The 23,911-nt window shown below is 39.5% G+C and overlaps 3 protein-coding genes across 3 annotated transcripts in view; 2 read left to right on the forward strand and 1 right to left on the reverse strand.

Annotated features, from left to right (window-relative positions):
* LOC124057530 (C-X-C motif chemokine 10) lies at window positions 1-2,868 on the forward strand. Its single transcript, XM_046385892.1, has 4 exons — window positions 1-144; window positions 890-1,007; window positions 1,816-1,896; window positions 2,495-2,868. The coding sequence occupies exons 1-4, from the start codon at window positions 81-83 to the stop codon at window positions 2,553-2,555; spliced, it is 324 nt and encodes a 107-aa protein (XP_046241848.1). The 5' UTR covers window positions 1-80; the 3' UTR covers window positions 2,556-2,868.
* cnot6l (CCR4-NOT transcription complex, subunit 6-like) lies at window positions 2,866-20,809 on the reverse strand. The gene is made up of 12 exons (XM_046385890.1): window positions 20,660-20,809; window positions 18,617-18,738; window positions 17,820-18,006; window positions 17,220-17,305; window positions 16,868-16,957; window positions 16,637-16,705; window positions 14,640-14,797; window positions 13,629-13,783; window positions 13,168-13,319; window positions 11,309-11,536; window positions 10,771-10,973; window positions 2,866-9,003 (listed from the first exon to the last, which is right to left on the reverse strand). The coding sequence occupies exons 2-12, from the start codon at window positions 18,726-18,728 to the stop codon at window positions 8,782-8,784; spliced, it is 1,662 nt and encodes a 553-aa protein (XP_046241846.1). The 5' UTR covers window positions 18,729-18,738; window positions 20,660-20,809; the 3' UTR covers window positions 2,866-8,781.
* mrpl1 (mitochondrial ribosomal protein L1) overlaps window positions 19,529-23,911 on the forward strand; it is a 10,999-nt gene continuing 6,616 nt past the window's right edge. The window contains exons 1-5 of the mRNA XM_046386136.1: window positions 19,529-19,538; window positions 19,869-20,069; window positions 21,437-21,523; window positions 22,722-22,830; window positions 23,028-23,295. Of these exons, the coding sequence (XP_046242092.1) occupies window positions 19,529-19,538; window positions 19,869-20,069; window positions 21,437-21,523; window positions 22,722-22,830; window positions 23,028-23,295 (675 nt within the window). The remainder of the gene's footprint in view (window positions 19,539-19,868; window positions 20,070-21,436; window positions 21,524-22,721; window positions 22,831-23,027; window positions 23,296-23,911) is intronic.

Here is a 23,911-nt window from a genome sequence, read left to right on the forward strand (position 1 = left end):
AAACCCAGACTTTACTCCAGTCACTCTCACATTCACTCTCACATCCTTTTTGGCACCAAAAGATCAAAACAACCACCAAGATGACTAAACCACTGCTCCTCCTGGCTGCTCTGACTCTCTGCTGCTGCATCACTGCTCTGCATGGTAACAGATCTTTTTTTGTACATTCAAATAATGTTATACAAGTATATGTTACACTATATTTTATATTCTGTTTTTTTTTTTTTACCCAGTAATCCAATCTGTCAGACTGCCTCCTTTCACTTTAATAATTTTGTAATTTGTGTACTTGAAGTAAACAATAATTTGTCATCTGCATATAATGATATTATACTGATTTTCAGGCTGGACAAAATGAAATATTTCAGTTATGATGCTCTTACATCAGATTTCTACATATTCATTTTGATATCTTGCAGTAAGCGGATAGTTTGACAAAAAAAAAAATTTTATTGTAATTGTCACATTGTATATTTACAATGTTTTCACATTTATTGCTCTGTACAACAATTTATTTAAGTCTTTAAAGTTGAAAGTAAAGTAGATTGTCAAGGAGCATCCTTTGACCTTGGAAGGAGCTTGTTTGATAAAATAATAATAATAAAAATAACATAGAATAAAATAAAAACCATCATCTTAAGGTCCACTACTTGCTTTTTTGAAGCTTTCAGCAGCATCTCTCAGTCTCCACCTGATGAGCAAAGATCCATACTTAAGCTTTTTGGATGAGAACTGGGCAAACTGTCCACTCAGGAAGACTGTGAGATAAGGCAGAAAGCTCCAGAAAAAGCTACTGATAGGACCTTGAGTTTGAAATGATTAAACCAAATAAAATGTTGTTGTCAGACCACTGAGGTAATGATTAAACTGCTTTTTAAATTTTTCACAGCTTTTCCCAGGCAGGGGTGTCGCTGTTTAGATACCAGGTCAGCTCCTGTCCTTGTTCGGGTCATAGAGAAAATTGAGGTGATTCCCATCTCAGGACGCTGCCGCCAGACTGAAATCATGTGAGTAGCCACGATTCAAAGACTGCTGCACTGCTATGTTAAAGGTGCTGTCAGGATGATGCACAGTAGTTCACAAGTACTGTATTAAAAACTAAATAAGGGTATTTAAAGTAGCAATAACACAATGTAAATTTAATCAGATGCAAGTACAAATATCAACATTTTACCAAAGTAAAACTGACGGTTGCAACGATCACACTACTTCTCTACATTAACAAGCTATGTCTTCTGTTTTTGTTGTTTTGACTGAGAGAAATTTTATGCTGTATGTTTAATTAACACATTGTATATATTTGTATTATTGTTTATTTTGGAGAGAGAGAGTCAGGTTAGTCACCCCCTGCTGCCAGTCTTTATGCTAATCTAAGCTGATTGTCTGCTGACTCCAGCTCTGCAGGCAAAGATTGAAACCAGTTCAGTGATCTATTCCTTCATGTTTGGTATTTGAGTGAACTTAGACACTTCAGTTTCTCTGCTTGCCATTTAGCAGTAATGCAGCTTTTAAGTGGTACTTCTGCACTCACAGTCAAAGTGAAACTAGTGGAGCAAAAGAACAGCATTGCACAAAGGGAAAAAATGCAAGTTTCAAGCTAGCATTTAAAAAATACTGACCTACAGCACTGTATTACTGTATTTAATGTTTCACTTCTGCTTAACTGTGTAAATCTTGTTGGTGTCAGTGAATGGGAGTAGGATGTGAATGCTAACTGTGAACAGTTCACCTGTGACGCAGGTTTATTCAGATGTCGAGTCCTGTGTGACAATTTCTCCAGTGTTGCATTAAAAGTATCTCTCTGTTTCTCCACAGAATCACCAGAAAGAATGGCTCCAAAGTTTGTGTTGACCCACAGGCAAAGTGGTTCAAATCCCTGTTCAGCAATTTGCAAAAGTAATGACTTGCTTTCATATTTATCAATGAATGCATTCTTGTACATGCACATTTCACAGGCTCACAGTCACTTCATATAAGAATATCTGCATTTCATTAACAATAACTAACTGAAGGATTAGCCGTTTTGACAGATGGCAAAAAAGTTGCACTTTAAATCACTGATACAGGGCAAAGGTCCTCTGGTTTCAGTTTCTAAAATGTGAGTCGACTGTGCAGCGTATGGTTTTGGTCACGAAGATGTGTCAATAAGTTGATTTATAATTTGGCAGCACTGTTATTTGTTTATTTTTAAGCCATGACAAAAATGAAAACAAAAAAGGAATTATTACAAATGCCACGACAATGTGTATTTACTGGTATTTCGTTGTTTCTAAAGGATGGGATGTATCAAAGGAAGAACTTTTTGTGTTGGTCAACATTTATTGTGATAATGGTAATAAAACCTTCACTAGAATCATATTATATTATGTATATTACAGTCGTATTATTCCTGATCACCACACAACACCATACAAGTTACTGCACCTTTTATTGCTTTTTGAATTATTGTTATTAACTCCAGTCTTTAATATTTCTCATCTTTTTTGTTTTACAGGGACAATGTGACATCCAGCTCAACCACTGTTTCACCCACTGCTTCAGCAATCATCTTCTGATCATAATGTGTGGCAACATTTTACCAAACAGTGGCTTCACATAAATTTAAGAAGCTGTAAATCAATTGTAGGACGACCGTCTACTGTCTTAGAGCTTCCTTCTTCAGTACCTATGTGTTTATGTTGCATTTTACTGTCAAAAACCACAAATCTGTACAGTGAGGTAATGACTGTTCCTGATAAACAACGCGTAAAACAGACAATGCTTTCCCGTAAATGTGAATAATATCCTGCTGTCCGCATTGTATTGGTTCCATTTTGGATGATGCTGTAACTCGTCTTTCAATAAAAAATAAAAGCACAGACAATATGACTTTGAGAAAATGACACGTTTATTGCCTACAGGAGGTGGAGAGAGAAGGGGCTTTGTGTGGACAGATGATACAGGTGCTGTTGAGCATGTTTGGTTTCAACTGAGGTGTTACTGCTCACATAGTGAATACAGCTGTAGCCTTTGTAGAAGTGCACCAATCCTTCATGTAAACAGAACTGCTTTTTACAAGTATGCAAGGCATCAAAAACCTCCTTTACCCCAAATCTCAGCTTTTTGGGATATCCAATTGTTTTTATTTGTCTTTGAATTTAGTTTTTCTCTTCCTTTTAGAGCATTTCATAACTTAAGTAAAGGTGCACTCCAGTGATTTAGTAACTCAGCACCATAAACCTGGAAGACTGACAAGAGACAGATTACAAACAGATTGGTCAAAATCTCAGCTCAACAGCTTCTTTCATTGCACCCCCTGCTTTTTAGATAATTGCTTGTTTCAAATCACACACGTCCAGTTTGTAATACAGGCTTTTAACATTTTGAAGTCTCTTGAGCACAAGCTGTGATAACTATTGCATTATCAGGATTATTGTTCCAAACTTTAGACAGCTTATCATACAGCTGTTTTGACAGGCTGAGTACTATGCCCCCTGATGAGTAAACTGAACTTTATATGCAAGTTCATTATCATAAAAGCTTTAAAGCTTTTTGAATTCACAGAGGAATGTTATATAAAATGTTCACTTTAAATGAAAGCATGAAAAACCTGAGAATTGGAGCAGGAGGTCTTGATTTAAGGTCCTGTAGTCATTCTTAAGTTATGTTTTCTTTACTTTTATTGAGGATATCTACAAAGGATAGATCTGTATATTTGTATAAAGTCAGCACTGCCACCTAGGTGAACAGTAACTTGTATTGCTGCAGTTTTGCAGCTTTTTGACATTTAATTGTCAAACACGATGCATATCTTGACTTCCACAATACAAAACCTGCTTAGTTTAATTTTAGCACCTCTCCACCACAGTTTTCCTTCCAACCAAATGCTCACTTGCTGCTTCCTGCTCTTTGTGGTGGATGCTGGTTGGATGAAAAACCTGCATGGTGAAGAGCTGCTAGTCTGAAATCTGTGATGGAAACTTAACATCATCGTTACATTTGACAGATTTAAGTGTAATCCTTTAAAATCTTCTTGAGAAATAACGTAGCACCTTTATTGGTGACTGCTGGTGGCTGAGGATCCTCACCCAGTTTCACTTCACCTACTACACGATTAAAATAAATCTGATGAAGGTTACTGAAAGGCAGCAACTGTTAAAAACTTTTTCTAGAAATGCTCCAAATGCCTAGTTGTTGCATTCCTTGTTCTTGTAACTCATTCTTTCTGAATGGGTTTTTACAGAAGACTAGGAGCTGAAATTTGTTTTACAATAGTTAAACTAACAGATGTGCTAAGGCTGTTTGGACACGGAAATTGCTGCCTTTCATTTTTGCAGTCCAAATCTTATGCTATCACTATATTTTATAATGGACTCATTCCAGCACATTATCCAGTACATTAACCTGTGGTCAGTACAGTAAAGTAACGAAGACATTGTGTCACAATTTACTGAAAAGTGTCCCTAATCTCGATTTTATCAGATATTTTTGGGGTTTGTTGTGTTTTAAATTTCTTTTCCTTACACATTATTTACTGGTTAATACACTGGTAAGAAAAAAATATGTTGTATCCTTTAAATTCAAGTTCTGGAGAGGATGCCTGGCTTAGTTAAAGGCTGCCAAATTCAACAGGTAAAAGCAAATTAAAGATTACAAACCCTTTGTCAGATAATCCTCATACTACCCAGTGAACATTACTTAACGACTTATTGGCCGCAAAAGACTAATCACCTCATGTAGCAAGCACACTGCTGTAAAATCAACCTGAATGAACTTAGGAAGAAAAACAGAAAAAAAAAAAAACAAAAACCAAAGAGGGCCAGATATTTAACAACAGGATCTTTACATTCAGAAAGTGCATGTGACGACAGTCGTGATAATCCTGTCTAAGATATGCACAGAAGAAAAAAAACACCAAGGAAATCAAAAACAAGTATGAGTGTGCATTTCCGGCATCTGTTAGAAATTACTGATTTGTCCTTGATGTTATGGATACAAAAAAATCTGTTTGACGTAAAGAAAGAAAAAAAACCCCAACAAAAAACAGAAGTCTGAGGTGAGCAATGATTCCTCAGTTTCAATTCCTCATGATCTCAACCTCAAAAGCTGGTTCAGGAAGAACTGGAGGGATGAAAGCCTGGAGGGATGTATGGATGGCTTTATGATGGCGCTGGGTTAATCTCTGAGCGTCTTGGTCTCATGGGCAGTGCTGCTGTCGGAGAAATTGTACAAACTAGGCACGTTGTTTGTAGAAAAAATATGTGTGATGCGCTCTACAGAGACAGATTAAACAGGTCAACATTTATAGGTAATCATACTGGGTATTATCATGAAAAAAGACGTGGCTGTGGATGTTCAATGATGTATGTGAAGAGATGTGAGAGGGATGATGTAACACCATTTTTGGGAAAACTCTAAGGGTGAAACATCAAGTGAAAAAAGCAAGAAACCAAAGTAAGTGTGCTTAAGCATCATCTCAGATGTGAAACGCGTTCAGTGGACACTCAAGACAAGACCATCAAGACAAACTGCTTTTAAACCTAGAACATTTATCTTTTTTCTCAAAAACTTGTTAATACTGAATTGTACAAAGTACCAATTGAAAGACTGCATGTGAGTTAGAGACAGAAAATGCCCATAGTTCAAAAAAAAAAAAAAAAAAAAAAGTTGGACAAAGTCTCTACAAGAGTGTCAGAGACAGTTGGTGGTTGTATTCACACATGAGATCTTAGTGCACTGGGTAAAAGAAAAAAAAGTACAACAAGTACACCTTTGCTTTGTGAGAAAAAACACACCCCTCTATTGGAGAATGGTACATTCCCCTCACAGATGTGAAAGACGCCCTGTCATCAAAGGCAATTTCATTTATTACAGCTGATGTACAAAATCAGCAAACCCAGTGAGATGAGTTTAGGAGTGAAGTATAGGCCTCAAAATGCTCACAAACATAGACTTCATCAACTCCAACAAAACTGGAGGTGTATCCATTAGCGTTGGCATCAAATCATGTGCAAATGAAGCAAAGCCGATACTGCCCATCCAGGCTGGTGAAACTGATCAAACTGCAGTTTAAAGCTCAGGTTACAGGGCGCCATGTTGTGCTGACACCAGCTATCCCAAAATTATGGCTTTTCTTTTCATATCCTGAACAGAGCAAATGCTTTGAATAAATCAACTAATTCAAACTCAAAAAGTCAGGGTTTACTAGCCACTTCAGTGGGCAATGTGCCGGATAAGTTAAGCACCAAGTGCATGTGCAGGCAGTCCCCTGTAGGGCCATGGCTGGGTATCAAACCTCACTGCTTTATTTTTGTGCCAATTAAAGGTCTGTTGCATTAAGTATTGAAAAATGCCCAGAACTGTAGGCTGATTGGGTTCTTGGTTCTTGGCTGATTGTGTTTGGACAAGTGGCTGTGGTTTTTCCAACTTCCTCCATCCCGTAATACAAGCCATGAACAGCTATTTATTGCAAGTTGTATATATAAACTTCACATATAAACATAATTTGGATTTTTCTTGTTTGGCCCATGTTAATTATGCCATGACCCCCTGTAAAGGTCCCAACTCAAAGGTTTAAGAACAATATTAGAAAAACCCAGGCCATATTTTAAAATATTTGTCAAAAATATTTGAAAAAATCTATAATTTTTGTATTGGTACTGAAACTCAGGTAGTGGATCATATCTGGTATTGATACCCAGTCCACCCTCTGCATTCACTCCTTCTGTAGATCCTACACTGATACTTTAGCTTCTCTTAAAAGCCACAAAAGAAAATGCTAATGTTTAAAAACCCCAAACCAAATTTATCTGAATAGGTTGTGGTATAGAACAAATGTGAATTTCCCAAGTTATTCTTTTTGGGAAAGGAGCAAAAGTGCAGCAGCAGTTTTATCAAAAATGCACAAAGACGTGGGACTTCTACAACAACAACAACATATATGTATGTAAGTCTATACATTACCTGTGCTTAAAAAGGATTTTCAGAACAATAGCTTCCTGTTTGGTTTTTGCTCATATGAGTCTTTAGTTTGAGAGGTACTGCTGGGTGCATAGCATAGCCCTGAGTTATAACTTACATAAAGGGCTATTAGTTCTAATCATGTGAAACAAACACACAAAGTTTAGAGACCACAGGATTCTGGCATTAAGAGGCTCGCACAAACAACTTCATAGTGAGCCTTTGGTAAATACATTCAGCTCACGGTCACACATAATTAGCAGATTGTTTTCAGGAAGCTTTTTCTTTTTTTCGTCCTGGCACCAATAAATAAATACTATCTTATTATGGAAAGAGAACACGTCGCTCACTCTGAGGAGATTCCTGGCCAGTCAGGTGCGATTCTGAGACCGGAGGTGTTCAAAAAGCACAATTTCAAATCTAATGGTGTTGGTTAAAGTCAGGATTGTGTTACAAATATATTTCATGTCTTAAAACATTTCTTTCAAAGGAAGTCAAAGAGTAGGGAGCTAATTTGACTGCAATGCTTACAAAAGTTTAGGATTGGAGCACTTGCTTGGCCTTACTTGAGTGTTTTATTACCTCAAGTGCTGCAGACAACTCCCAAATTGTATCTTTTAAACTACATGGAGTATGAATTGGCCAAGATATAATGTGACACCTCTGGAATTCAAGTATTTAGCAATGAACAAAGAGAGGTACGAGACCTGTATTATAGAAGAAATTCATAGAAATTCATAAAAGTGGACATCCACACAGCCAGTGGAGGTGGCTTTCATGTTGACATTAGCAAGAAAGGTGACTCAGGTGACATCCTTTTCAGGTTTTTTTAAACCAGGCAACATAATAGCAAACGATGTGGAAACATGGTCCAGAAAATGTTTGTCTTGACAGACAAGTACATGGAATATTATCCATTATTTCCATAGGTCACGTGTCAAAGTGAAAGCCTCCCAAAACAATCTGACATCAATATTATCAATGCTGTTGTGTGGCTGTTGTGTGAGTCTGCAGCTGTGACATGAAATGATTTCATGTTCTAGCTTCCATATAAAAACACAACAATTTTGTGTTACAATAACATTAAATAACTTTTAAAAACACCCAATCTGTACTTTCTAATCTTAAAAATTGCAGGTACCTACTCACATGTAGTTGAATTAAAGGTTTTGTTGTTTCAAGGGTGACTGAAATTGAAAACGTAGACTTGTTTACAGCAAAACTTTCACATCCTCGTACAACAATCCTAATTTAGATTCAGCTGTTCATAGTGTTACTCCTTTTATTACAATACCTGTCAGTTAATTTGGGAGTGATAACAGCTTCCAATTCTATATTCTTTGACTTTAACACAACATACATGTGAATACTCTCACAGATTATTTCACAGCTGCGTGGACTGAAAAAAGGTGAAAATGAAATTCAGCTTAATGTGGTAGATTTATCTTTAAAAAGATGATAGTATCAGTTAAGGTTTGTTGTCGCAGGAGGATAATTTATATGGCTATGATCATTTCTAAGGAACAAAAAAACAGCAACTGACAGTGGGGGCTACCACAGCAACTTCATCCCAAGCCCAACATTTGGTATCAAGCCTTTTCGAGGGGAGCAAGAAAAAGTAAAACAAAACATTAACAGTGTGCAAAAACACAAAAAAGGAGCAACAAAAGGGCAAATACTTCACTCCTTTAGGGCATGTGTGTCTTAGGTTTAGAGGGATCGGATGGTGTCTGAATTTTAACATGACTGGTAAGCTGTACAGGGTCCTGTATAAAGCTGGAGGGGGGAGGACAGTGTTTGAAGTAGGGGTGAGAGGGGTGGGTGGGGCTCTCTTGGGCTGCACTACCTGTGGACTGGCAGGTGCAGCCCGTTGAGGGGGTTGAGCGCGTGAGGCAGGCGAGGCTGCAGCTCCAGCTGGGCCAGCAGGGAGAAGTGGTCCGAGGGGATGTGGGGGTGGGGACAGCCAGTGATGTTGTTATCAATGAGCCACTGGCTGTCCAGCGGTCCCAGCAGGCCCAGGACACTCATGTGGGTCTTGGAGAAGAAGATGTAGTCGATCACGCCCTGCAGACAAAAAGAAATCAGTTTAGCCCTGGGCATTCATATTTCAGATGTTTTTGAGCTGAGACAGAAATGTGTTCACATCAGTGAGCGCTGAATTAGACTAGAATATTGATACCACTGTGATTTATGTACACTACACATGAAGCTACACACCGCTGACTGAGCATAATTTAGCTTAGCACAAAGACTGGAAATGAGGGGAAGCAGGTAGCCCCCCACCACTGCATCGTCTGACACGTAACCGGATAAAATAAGACATGTTAATTGGTCAGTTTTAGAGGTGCTGGTGGGAAGACTTTGTTAGCTTTGGACAGAGGCAGGCTTGCTGTTTCCAATAGTTTCATTTTTATGGGCTAACCACCAGCTGCTAACTGCCCGCTGACTGTAGCTTCACATGTAGAGTACAGATATAACAGTGCTATCAATCTTCACATCTAACTCTCAGCAAGAAAGTGAAAAAAAAACCTTTTTAGCAAAATGCTGAACTTTATTAAAATAAAATATTGGGCAATGTCCTGGCAAATGAAGAAGAAAAGGGAAATAATACCCTCAACTAGTAATGCCACTTTATCTTATGACCTTATCTTATGAAGAACAACTTCAAAATAAGAGACTGCAGAGGACAAAGAGGATTCAGTGCTTGCTTTTGTGCTTTTATCAAACACAAGCTTAGTTTTTATCACCATTTTAGCCATACTGCAGAAAAGATGTAGTTTTGAACTCTTGACCGAATCTTAAGGGAAACGTGTGTCAGAAAACATTCCATAGTACAAATAGCGAGGAACAAATCCTGTTCACTGTCTGGAAACAATAGGTAGAGAGTATGACCTGAAAAAGAATGTAAGATTGATGAAATGCTCGAGTTTATGAACCTCAGACAGGATAATTTCTTTTATAGTTTTAATGCTGGAAAGCATCCATTGAGAAAAGACTAAGCCCATCAGTTTTACACTGAAAGTTTCATTCAAATAAATAATATAAAAGTTGGAGTTATCTAAGTCTAACATGAGGTTCACAGACCACAGCATTTATTCTACATATGCAGATTTAGAAAAAATTGATAACTTTGCATAAATCTGACACCATTTTCATCCGGTATGAAATAGAAGCATACAGACGCTTCTTTAATCTGCACTCACTGACAGTGTGACTGATGCGTGGGGGAAGTCCATTAATACAGGAGCAGAAGAAACATGCATCTTTGTGACAATGCTTCTATGACTCATTAGCCAAAGCAGAAACCACAAGTACAGATTCATATATGTTGTTTGGTAGCATTTTGAGGGGTTAAAACCAGCTTAGTGTTGTTCACTGTTTTCTACTCCCACAGCAAAAAACAAAACAAAACAAAAAAAAGTTACACCTTCCACATACACAGTATGAATCTAATTTACAGTAAATGATGCCAGGGTTTTAATTACTCACTGTTGTTGTTTTATGTCGGTCACCTCGACCAAAAGTTTGTACTTATATTCCAGTCAAATGCAAAGCTGAACAGTACAAACTTCTGTAATGTGCACATTTCAAGAGCCACTACATCAGCCTCACTGAAAAGTGGATTCAGGAAGCTTTATTATTTATTTACTGCCTTTATTGCCTTATTCGAGTTCTAGATAGAAAAACACAGCTGATGCTTCACATGATCACAGTTCAGGCACGTATTTATGCCTACATGCAGTCAATCTGAGCGCTTTTTAAAGGGAAATGAAGATTTTTTTTTTAACCCCCAACACCAACATTATCCATACTTAAGGCCTTCTTTTGTACCTTGAAGTCATATGTGTAGTTGGTGTAAGGCATTAGATTGCTGTCGTAGGCGCTCTTCAGCTGGAAGCTGTGTGTGATGCTTCCGTCTGAGTTGCCATTTTTGCCATTGCAGCTGAAATTGGTCAGACATTCATTGTAGCGTAGCTCCTTGAAGTCCTTGTGGTTCTCAGCTACTCCTCCATTGCTCAGGTATTCCACCACACCTGGATCATACAATGGTGAAATTTTATTGTAAAGATGCACCACATAACATCCCCATCACTACAATGCTAAAAATTGACCACAAAGTTTACTGTGATAGTTTATCTTCATGGAGATGAAGTGTCAACATCTTATGGCTGAGAGGGAAACTTAAATCAATTAGTATATTAAGACCAAAGAGTAAATTAGTTTAAGTGAATCATGCTGTTCAATGTTTGACTGAAACCTATCCAACAAAGATGCCCTAAAACCCACAGGCAAAACTAAACTCACTGTTCACAGTTCAATGCGAGACTGAAATGTTAACAGAGTTTCCCGAAAAGTGACATAGTCCTACCGGAGTCGGGCAGCGAGTTGAGGTCAGCACACAGGACGATGGGGATGGAGGACGGGTCGGAGGTCGGCGAACCGGTCGCCACAGAGCCCGAGGCCCTCTCAGCGATGCTCTTCAGCTCCGAGAGGAACATCATGGTTTGGATCAACTTTACGTCCGAGTACTCAGGGTCCCAGTGCATGTGGGCGTTGGCCACCAGGATCAGCTGCCTCTCCTGTTGTGGTTTCATGCCTGAAAGCAGAGGAAAAAGGTGATTATGCCACAGATATGTTGCCAAAAAAAACAAAAAACAAAAACAAACAAAAAAAAAAACTACTGACTGATAATGTAACAAAAATGTTTAAGACAAAAATACAAGCTGGGAGAAATCTAATCAGGATTATAAAAATATCAAAATCCGAAACAAGGGGAAAAATCTCGCGAGGGAAAACAGGCGAAACCCCCAAAACGCCAAATAAAATGTGACTGTGGGCTTATTTTGGTTACAGAAAAAGCACGGTGCTCTGGTGCAACTTCAGAAACTACAGAAGTGCAGACACAGTAAAATTAAATAATTTAAAAGGAAATGACGGATTTACAGAACAAGTGTGAAAAAGAAATAAATCAACCACAGAGAGGGAAGTTACGTGTGCATGTATAGTTTTTAGTCAAATTCATGGAGAAAAAACATCCTGCATGTCACTCACTGCAAAGTTTAATGAATGAAGTGCTAAAAACTGCTCATATGATATAATGAACAGAAAAAATGAGACCAGCTGAGCCTTTTAAATGTAACAGACAATCACACACTATATAAACAAAAGTATGGGGACACCAGACATTGCACCAACAGGGACTTTGATGACATCTCATTCTGAACACACGACAGCTTTGCAGCTATAACAGCTTCCACTTTGCCCATTCATGCAGTAGAGCATTTGTGAGGTCAGACACTGATGTTGGAGGAAAAGACCTGGCTTGCAATCAGTTCATCCCAAAGCTGTTTGATGGGGTTGAGGTCAGGGCTCTGCATGGGCCAGTCAAGTTCTTCTACACCAAACTCATCCAACTTTGTTTTAATGTTTTATTTTTGCTTTGTGCTTTGCTTTGTGAAAAGGACCTTAGCATTGTCCTAAATGTCTTGGTATGCTGAAGCATTAAGATTTCCCTTCACTGTAACTGGGAGGCCCAGGCCGACCCCTGAAAAACAGCCCAATAAATAGGTGTGTCTGGATACTTTTGACTATATAGTGTATATCAATCCGCTGAACAGCATTTTGTGGATTCTGTTTATATCTAGTCAAAGTCACTAGTGACGCCTTGTGGCACAAATACGCTGCTACGCTTTTTTCCCCTGTTACTTTTACTTATTTGAAAAAGACATGGCAGTGTTGTTGATTTAGTTTTGAGTAACCCATCTAGCTGCAATGCAACCACGGATCCATATATATATTATACATTTATAATAACGACAACATCTAGGGTCTCTTTGACTGGTAACCTAATAGTTCATATAAGCCGTGTATAGCCCATACATGTTATTAGTTGATTATTTGTTCAAGAGATAATAATTTTGAATGTAACCATTTGATTGATGATGCTGTAGTGCTGATTGGACAACAGAAGCATTGAAAATGTCACCTTAAGCTCTGTGAATGGCCTCTAATATGTACTAAACAATTAACTGAAAACAATAATTAATAATTAATTGCTGAATGAAAATCATAATTAACTGCTGTCTAAGTGGGGTATGTTGTTGTTTATGGGACCGTATAAGTGGACTGGGCAAAAAGATTTGGAGTGTCACCTTGGATAAAAGGGAAAGACAAAAGACAGCACCATCAATGTTCTGCAGATGGGGCTCACAGAGTGACTGTTCTTACCACCGGAGAACATGTCCTTGTTGACCTCGAGCAGGACAGCCACTCCGATATTGTCTTTAGTCATCACTCTGTTCAACATGACCTCTGAGCCCTCAGAGTTGGCCATGGCCACCTGGTTGAACTCCACAGTGTGCTTCTGGACCAAAGTAAACCTGCAGAAACATCCACAGAGCAGCATTAAGATCAATGAAGGACATTCAAGACTTATACTACAATTTCTGATGCAAAAAGAGCATTACTTTACTAAATAAATGAATCCATTGACTCAGCCTACACTACATGTGGTCACAATGTGGTCAGAGTCAAATTAACTTGCGTAGAGCTCAAGTATTGCTCAATTCAAACAGAAAATATTTTTAGATATAGGAACAATGAAAAAACACTCAAACTTACAACGCACAAATGTTTTGCACAAATCACGTGGTTCTTCAGAATACATAAAGCAAAGCTCTTTAACTTACTTCTCAGTCTTGAAGAACACAGCGCAGCCATCCACATGTTTCCTCTCTTGTTCAGAAACCAGTTTGGCACGAGACTTTGGACAGAAGTAGCCGTCGTAGCCGCGTTCCTTTAGTGTTTCCAAAAACAAAGTGTAGTACTGCTCTGTCTCAACCTCCTGCAGACACATGGGCCAAGAAAAGTCATCTCAAATGAATCAATGAAATGTATATTTGTTCATCCAGGAAATCAAACATAGTTTCTTTTTCTGAGGACAAGAATCTAAACTGACAACAGATGATCAGTGGTGTCTAATCCACTACACAGCGACTGGTTGTGTTAGAGGGGAAGGGCTGGCCACTGTGAACTGATCTGAGGAGTTGACAGCAGCTGTGCAGCTTTTCAGCTCTGCACGGAGCGACTGCAGCACTGACAAGACTGAACAGCTCAATAAATCAGTTTCATGCTCTACTAAAACTGACGTTGTTCTGAGTCAGTCATCCTGGCTTGGTTGGAAGTCAGTGAATTTGCAGACGGTGGGTAGAGACCTTCTTTGCAATAATGGTGAGAAGTGAGATCCAGCAAGACCGTAAACCACCCCAATCACAGCCAGTCGAAAGCAGGTACACTTTAATCATGCAAACAGTCTGCGTCTACTCTAAAAAGTGAGTAAATACGCATGGATTATGTGTGGTCCAGTGGTAGCCATGTTAGAGGAAAAAAGATCACCATAATTTTTGACTCAAAATATGGGCAGCAAAGTAGTAACAAACTGGCATGATTTGTGGAAACTTACATAGTCAAGTCCTGCAAATAAAACTGAATAAAGGAATGAAGTGTCTGATGTCTCATTGGAATAATAACAGCAGAATTTAATAGTGTCCTTTCATTTCCTCGTACAGGGAACACAAATCTTCCTCTCCTTGCTCTAATTATTGTCTCTTTTGTTTCTGTCTCTGTCAACTTAAAATCAAAACAGCAACAAAGGAAACACAAGGAAATGTCTGCTTCAAGCTGAGAGGCCTCTCGTTTACCTGCAGGCTGATGATGTCAGCGTCACAGTTGGTGATTTCCTCCATGATGCCTTTCTTCCGGTACTCCCAGTTGAGGGCCCAGGATGGACAGTAGCCGTAGAGCTGTCGCGTGGCATACTTGTCACACAGCACATTGTAGCACATGACTGTGAACACGGCTGCAGGAGAGGACAAAGGGAGGAAGAGACGTTAACACGACTGATTTTATTTCAAACATATTCACTGTATGAAGTGACTAAAGGAAATATAAAAGGTTTATTCAAGAAATACTTTTGACTTTGAAAAAATATTATCTGTGTCAAGTTTCTAATTTCTGGCTGTGTTCAAACACATGTGGGACTGCTCACACAACTGAAACACACACACACACACACACACACACACACACACACGAAGGCCGTTTTGATATTTTGGACTTTCTCGACAAAAAGCTTTCTGGTCCACTTACATTGTTTAAATGTGCTTTATAAATAAGGAATAAGGTTGCAATTGAGTTACACCATACTTGGCAGCTAAATGAAACTCTACACCCTCTTACATCACTGCTCCAGTGGACTTGCGAGCGTTTCTGAGTTTAACACAACGTGTTCATATTTACTAACCTGGCAGACAAAACGCTGCTGAGGGAAGCTTTTTCTGGACTGACTGAGGGACAGTGTTGCCAGTCTTTATGACTTGTGACTCCTGATAATAAAACAAAGCCTACTTTTGATACAGTGAGTTGTGAGAAGAACATCCAAATCAATTTTCCTTCCTTCAGATTGTCTGAATCTTTGTAGAGTTGTTAAAATTATTCAGCACTGAACAAATTTTGTTGAACATTTTGTTTTTTCGATGTCTTCTGTATCTTACTGATGGCACTTGGTCTAATCGGGACTTTTCAATCTGAATTTTGCATTGTCTGGTCATTTTAACATTTCTACAGAAAATCCATCTGACAGTGGTATTTTATAAATGCTTAATAAATTCTAAATATACTCTTACTCTTTTACCATTTATGCCATGATGCCTCCATGAACTGCCACCTTATTGTGGTGGAGGGGTTTGAGCACCCTAATGATCCTAGGACTACCTTGTTGGGAGCTGTTTGCCCCTGGCAGGGTCCTGGGAGAAAGGCCAGACAAAGTGAAGAATGAAGACCACTAAGAAGAAAAGCTAAGACAAATGTACCTTTCCTGTTACTGGGGCCCTGCCCTGGAGCCAGGCCTGGGGAGGGGGCCTGATGTTGAGCACCTTGCTGGGCCCAGCCCAAAGTAGAGACATGGGTTTGTCCTCCAGTGGGCCCACCACTTTAATGTTCAGCCATTAGACTTCTGTGCTAGTCACAGTTTGTCCATAACAAACACCATGTTTGAACATAAGGGTGTCCAAAAGTGCACTTTACACCAGGACACCCTAGGTCACAGGTCGATGATTGACTTTATAGTTGTATCAGCGGATCTGTGGCTGTATGCTCTGGCCACCGAGGTGAAGAGAGGAGCAAAATGTCAAATGATCACCACCTAGTGGTGACTTGGACCAGATGGCAGGGGACGATCCGGCAGACCTAAAGGAACATTTAGGGTTTGCTTTGAACGTGTGGCTGAGGACTCTGTCAGAATGGTCTTTCATTCCCACCTGAGGCAGAGCTTTGACTGCATCCCAGGGGTGGTGAGGGACATGGAATCTGAGTGGGACCCTTTGGTTTTAGAGACAATTTACAATTTAATATTCATATCACTGACCACATCAATCATCATCCATGTTACACAGTTTGGGCTCAAGGCAGTCAGTGTGTCAGTGTCTCATTAAGCAGTGATGTGATGCCACATTTGGTTATTTAAGCTGACAAAAGCAGTGCTGTTTTTTTTAGATTAAAATTAGATGCATTTTAAAATAAAAAAAGAGTGTGTTTTTCCCTCAACATAAAATGACAGACATACAACATAATGAACTGTCTACAGTGCAAAAGGAAGTTAAGTATGTAGCATGCAATAACCTGACCCTGATCGACTGACCTGTGGGAATCATTTGGTCTCGCTCTTTCAGAGTGATCCAAGGTCTTTGGGGAAGCTGCTCTGGGTGCACTGGAAACAGGGCAGGGCAGACGGAAATTAGGGATAAGTGCTCATTTGTCTGTGACATACACAATAGTATACCTGCTATGAAATACCCAGCTTACTGCTAGTTAAATATGCATGGGTTTCAACAAACGTCCTGTGGTAAGGGGAAGCAATTGAGCCATTTACCTGCTAGATTGTCGAGCATGTAGTTCAAAAGCTTTCTGGTTCCGTCCGGCTCTTGGTACAGATTGAGGATGTCTTGGGACAAAGGGTTTCCTACAGAACAACCATACAATAAATATAAACCATCTATAAAAATACAAATCAGGGAACACTTTTGTCTGATATGAAGAGAGAATTTAATTACTGGTTGCGGGCAGAATTCACTTGTATTTGGTGGAAAGTCGTGACTTGAAATGGTTATGAGTTAATTTAACATATATATAACTTCTAATATCGTTCTTGCCTGACATGACATGACGTGATATAACATCACATGACGACAATTGAAAAAAAAAAAGAAGAAGAAAAGACTGACCTTTTAGCCCCAGGGTTTGTAACCGGAAAAGCCTCCCAAGTTCATAAGGCAGAACTCGTAAAAGATTGTTGTTTAAAAGCAATTCCCTGCAAGAAAGAGGATTAAAAAATTCAGTATTTTGTATCTTGGTCTTTTCTTTCTTTGACAAATTTTCCTCGAACAAACTCTTAATAACTTGTCACTGACATGTTTTACTGGTGTCAGAGCATCTCCTACCACATGGTCCTTTGTTGTCAACGCAAGTCAATGTGTCTTTGTGTGTCATCTTCATTATTGCTCGTCAGTTTTGAGGTGAGATGCTTTCCTGAGCCCCGCGGCATGTCTTTCCTCACCCACACATTTCGTAATCATCCTCTTTCTTCTGACTGTTTGATCGCTGCATTTTAATCGTCTGGTTTTTTATCACTTTTGTTCTATGCTTTTTGATTGTTTGGCAAGTAACCCCTTGAATGAATCCAAAAAATAATTTCTTTGTCAAAGGAAAATATTCAAGACTTCAAGTCTTTTGTGTAAACTTCAAACAAGCGGTGAAATGTTAGCAAACATGCTAAAATCCCTAAAAGTATCTCAGGACTCTCCTCAACCACACTGACAGCCTACCTGAGAGAGACCATATTGCCCAGTTCGGCGGGCAGGCTGCGGAGCTTATTGGACGACAGGTTCAGGTAGACCAGGTTGGGCAGCTTGGCGATGTCCGGCGGGATGCGGGTCAGGTTGTTGTCGTTGATGTGCAGCGCCGTCAGGTGGGTGAGCGTCCATAACGAGCTGCTCAGACTCCTCACCCGTCCTGCATCAAGACAAACAAGAGTACAACAGATTGTCTTTAAAAGGACATGACTTTCAGATCTCATACAGAAAACACAGATTTCATACCTGAGCTTAGTGATCAGTCGAACCGAGGAACAAAACAGACTGTGGCTCTTCAAGACTAAACCAGAGTTGTATTGAAAACTGATGTCAGTACTGACTTTGTGTTATTTTGTGCCAACTAACTGTTTCCTTTCACACCATTTTAATTTTAGACCAACAACAAAAGCTGCATTCAGCCAGTCACATACAATCATTTCCACTCCATTTTCTAGTGCTCCAGAAATTATAAACTGCAGCTCAGCTTCAACTTGTACACTCATAGAAACAGCAAAAAACATAAGGCACTGAATACAGTGTGAGTGAGATAAAAATGTCCAGAATATTGACACTTAGAGCAGAAAAAACAAGCACACACCGAGAAAAACGGCTGAAACTTATCTGACACTCTGTTTCATCTCACTGATTTAAACCAAGACTTTATACAGTTTCAAGTGGGAGTTTCAAGCAGGAATGTAGGGGACCAGTATGAAGGCGGCTACACTAGTTTTTAAAGAACTTTTGGGACCCACGGCGTACATTCGACTGACCAGATATCTCGAGCTCGGCCCAGTAAGACTTCTTCCCACTGGCCGCCTCCTCGGCTGACATGATGGTGTAACATCTACGGGGATCTGGAGGATCATATTTTTCCTTTGGCATACCTGTTAATCTGAAAAATAAAGCAAGAATACACAGACTTTAGTTTCAATTCTGAAACCAAGAAACGCACATTAACTGGCACTGAGGTGTAAAATCATTCATATTAATTTAGAACAGCAACAAAATAGTGATGATTACTAGGATGTTTTTCATTTTGGCAAAAATAAAAATATTTTCTGATTGTGTATTTTAAATATTTGGTCACGGATCTGATTTCATACCTTGAAAAGCGCACAAAGCCTTGACCAAACCTGAGCCAAATCCCGAAACCACAGACACAGAATAAACTTTTGATATGCAAGCAGCTCATTAAATTACAAAAACCTGCCAAACTGTTGAAGATCACAAAACAGTTGGAATTTAAGTGTAGACTAGAGACCTCCACTCCAGCAGCAGTTCACGTTCCAAAGTCTCAAATAAGAGTCACAATCGAGCGACAACACATTGGGGCATTTGTTTTGTCCTGTGTGATCTCACCTCTAAAATGATTCATGCAGAATTGATGTTTTGTAACGTAAAGGTGTAAAGGTGGCTTTCTGAAAACATCTCGTGCAGAAATTTGCAGTCACCATGAGACAAAAATTAGAAACTTTGTCTGGAATCGCAGATTTCATAAAACATTTTGAGAGTTCTATAATTCATGGTGGATTTTCTCAATTTACTGTTAGTGTTACTAGGACCTTGAGTGAAATTAAATCATTATGATAATGATCAAGTGATGTTACAGTTCTACAACATTATGTTTTCTGAACCAATAATTTCAAGCAGACAGATGGACAAACTGAAAACTAATCCCAAGGATGTTCAAAAGTGAATGCAGCAGCATGATATTGTAACTATACACTGAACTACCAAACACCTCCAACATTGCATATTGTAGGTATGTTTTCACACGGGTGAAGAGCTTGTCTCTTCACGTAATGTATAACAGCAGGACACAACTCTGGCTGCTGAATGTCACCTTGTGATTTTGCCCACACTTGCCAAATTTTTGACAAACATCAATACTGAAGAATTATTATTATTATTAACTTTGTGATGCTGATTTAAACAATAATGCAGTTAATTCTAATGCTTATTTAAGGTTTCGAAGAGACAGATTTAGAAATGTTGAAAGATTTTAAACATGTAAGTGACAAGGTGTAACTGAACTGAGGGCGAACAAGTTTGGAGAAGACTTACATAATCTGTTTACACACGGCTTGGTCACAAGTGAGCGGCGACAGTGGCTGCAGACAGACAGCGCTCGGTGGAAACGCTTTATATTACACACGGTCAGCTGCCGTTGGTTCGTGTCACAACCATACGGAGACAGGCACAAAACTGAAGTTGCAAACGCTTGCAAGTTTCATCAAATGCCCGAGATGATGTTAACATTTTAGACTCCTAGGGCTTTCACTGGTAACTTAAATATTACGGCAAACCCTCATTCTGTCGTTTAGCAAATGGGGAGTTATTATTTTAATAAGGCGGGAGTTTTTGTAAATGGAAAAAATGTGGCGGTGGCAACTGCGCTAACAGCTGAGTGTCCAAACATAGCTCTAATGTCAAAAGTGGCAAGCACGTAACTTGACGTTACATGGACGGGCCCGTACAAGAGAAGTTCGGCCCACCGCTCGCCAGCTGTCACATCTGACAACCAGGGAAACACGGTCTCTGGATATGTCTATCTGAAAATTTCTAAGTCTAAAAACTATGAAAGCATCGTCAAAATAGCGTGTGAAAAGGTTAACAGCCCAGCGATCTTAAAGCATGGCGCTAGATTTGTTAGGCTAGCGGCTGCAGGGCGCACGCTGCTCGGGCTCACCGAGGCTGGACTGCAGGGGAGACGGAGTTGGTACAAATGGAGGCGGATTTAACTTTGAAATTTAACCCGGGGAAGTGTGTATAAAGTGTCCGCAGCATAAAAACAAAGTCAGAATTGACATTACCTTCATTCGGGGGCGGTAGAAGACGATTTATAGAGGGAATTGGTAGAGACATGCAGACACGGCTGTTCAACCCGTGTAGACCCTGAACGTCTCGGAAACAGAAGGAAGAACAACAAACGCGACTTCCGCTCGTACCCGTTCGCGCACAGCATGCTACGCCGTGTGTTTTTCTGTCATTCTTGTCAACATGTCAAAATTATCAACAGTCGAAAAAAATGCCTCCCACACACACTATCCAATTTGCAACAGTATGTTGAAGGTCTACTGCATGGGAAAAGTTAGTTTGGAAGTTGGACAGTTTGCTGGAGTTTTTTTTTTCTTTTTTTGAAACTTTGCTTCTACTCGTCCCTCGTCCTGCGAAGTAATCTACTCTGCAACATGTCAGGGTCACAGGGTTTTTTAGATTGGTTTTAATATTAAAAACAAAATAAAACAAGATGCTATTAGAAAGCCTGAAGAAATCCTATGGATTTTGTATTTTCTATAGCATATCAAGTATCACCAAACTGTATTTAAATTCTCGGTGTACTATTATATGAAAACATCCAAATCGCAGAGGATCTATTCGTATTTTTCCCAATTTTGAGAAGTCACTGGAAAATTCCACAGGCAGTTAATCCAAAACACCTTCTTGTTTAGTCAAGAATTTGCTTGTTTTATTATTATTGTTTTTTTTTTTTTTACTCTAGATATTTATGTAGGTTTAGAATATTTACCAGTATGTAAGCTAATTATAGAATGAGAGTTTTTGTAAGGAGATTAGATTTTGTTTCCCAGGTGGAACTGTTGAGTACGTGTCGTCGTTTTCACACGGACCAGCGGCCTTCCCAGACATGGCAACTTGCACGCGGATTGTGTGGAAAGGTCAGTCTTCTTGTGCAAATTTACTGTCGTCTAACTGACAGCTAAAATTCAGGTCATGAATTTGTTCAGAGAAACATATGCTATTTCTTTCTGACTTCCTTTTTGCCTTATAACATCTCTTGACAAATAACAAAACGGTAGTTATAGCCCGTTAGCTTACGTGCAGTCAGTCTGGCTAACGTACCTTTGTTGAATGACGATTATAGCGTGCAAACCACATCGCCAATAAATGTAATTTTTACTGTCCCCTTGCACATTGAAGAGTTGCACCCATGGAACAATAGTACTTAGAATAATATCCGAATAATTGAAATTCACCGTTTAATTCTGCATTAATCTAATTAACAAGCTAGCTTTTAATGAACCTTCTTTTCGATGTACCCACCGGGGTTTGCTATGCGTCTCTGAACATTAACACGTATAAAGATATTCTCTTTTTTATTATGTTATTCATGTATATTGAATACTTTTAACAGAAAAACTCGTACTGGTACGTAGTGTGGGTTTTAATGAAAATTGTTGCTTGGTGAATCATATTTGTACCGAATTGAAGAGATAGCTTAAATTAATCAGTCAAGATTTTTAGCATGAGAGAGCTTATTTAACCGTTAAGTTTCTGAACGCAATTTCGGAGAAAGAGAGCGGGTGATTTGAGGAGCTGCAGAGTCTGAGCTGCATGTACATCCACACCAACATGAGACAGATTTTCCCTGCACACATCCCTGCAGGCATCATGAGGTTTATCACTTATAAATAGCGGAAAGATTTAGATTCTTGCAGGTTTTCCTCCTCATGTAAATATTAACAAACTATTCCAGTTTAATACAAAAACACTGACATTAGATGCAGTCTCCTTCAGTTTGATAAGGATGACCCTTGAAGTATATTCTTTGCCTTGGAGATAAACTCATGTCAAATGTTACTATATTTTTTTTGGGTTATTTCTTTTTTCTTTTTTTTTTGTTAAATAGAGAGTACATATTTTAGAGTAAGATTAAATGTTTCTCTGCATTATTTGACCCACATCCAGTACATCCAGTTGATTTAGAAGCTTACAGCTTGTTTGAAGTGCTGGTTGTCAGTTTACATGATATTTTTTATTATTCCAGAAAGTGTCTCAAACTGTGGTATGCACTTTCTTGTTATGTTGCACAGAAAAAGACAGTAGCATCTACGCAGCTTTTTTTCCCTTTCTCAGTTTTAGCGGGATGTCAGAGGCAGCTACTGGGAGCCAGTGGTCCCGCCTACACAGGCGCCTCACAGATTGCACCGAGGAATTTACCTGTCAGGACTTTTGCTGCTGTCAAGTGAGTTTACAGACATCATGTTTTACTAAAACTTTGATGCTGTTTTTCAGCGTCATTCTGCTTCACATGTCAACATTTAAATAATGTAGCTGTGCATTAGAGCCAGTTTGTTTATGTGAACCATAAAATCAAGGGAAGATAGAGGAAGCCCTGATGACCCAAATATATCTCAATTTAACATCTCTGTTGTCTGTCAGGGCACTAAAGAACACCAAAAAAGATGACAAAGAGAAGCAGGAGAAGAAGGAAAAGAGAGTCATTGATGACAAAGACAGACATAAGCCCTTTGGCAAGACGGCATGGACACCTGTGGATGATGTGTACATTATGAGGTACTACCCCAGGACCATCTATGACGCAGGAGATGCCATCGACATGCTGAAAAACTTTCAAGCATTGGACTTTTCCCCCCGCAAGCAGCCTGTTTACATCGATCTGAGGCTAAACATGAAACTGGAGAAGAAGGTAATGGCAACAACACTGCAGTTGGGCTCTTTGCATATGCTGAGTGAATGGAATTCTAAACAAAGTCTTGTTTGTAGTTTCTTGCAAGTGTTTTTTAGGTGAGTTTTGCCTTTTAGAAAAGAGTAGGGAGCTGAGAGGAAATGAAGGGAGGCTGTGGTTACACTGTCAACATCATCCTTGATGGGGCATACAAGGCCTTTCCAGGCCAGACGAGAGATATATCCATGCATTGTGCCCTGGGTCTGTGGGGGGGCTCCGGCTGGACATGCCCAAAACAACTGCCCAGGGAGACGTCTGGGAGGCATCCTAATCACATGCCCAAACCACCTCAACTGGTTCCTCTTGATGCAGAGGAGCAACGGCTCTACTCTGAGGTGCCCCCCCCTAAAAGCCTCTCTGCAGAGGAAACAGATTTCAGCTGCTTGTGTTCGCCATCTTATTCTTTCGGTCACTACCCATGGCTCGTGAGCATAGGTGAGGGATGGAATGTAGACTGACTGGTGAATTGAGAGCTTCAACTTTCGGCTCAGCTCTCTCTTCACCACAACAGAGTGGGACAGCGTCTGCATCACAGAAGGCCACCCAGCCTGACACCCTCCGTCACTTGGCTGTGCCT

The sequence above is a fragment of the Scatophagus argus genome, chromosome 4 (assembly GCF_020382885.2).
Source record: "Scatophagus argus isolate fScaArg1 chromosome 4, fScaArg1.pri, whole genome shotgun sequence".
Lineage (NCBI taxonomy): Eukaryota > Metazoa > Chordata > Actinopteri > Scatophagidae > Scatophagus > Scatophagus argus.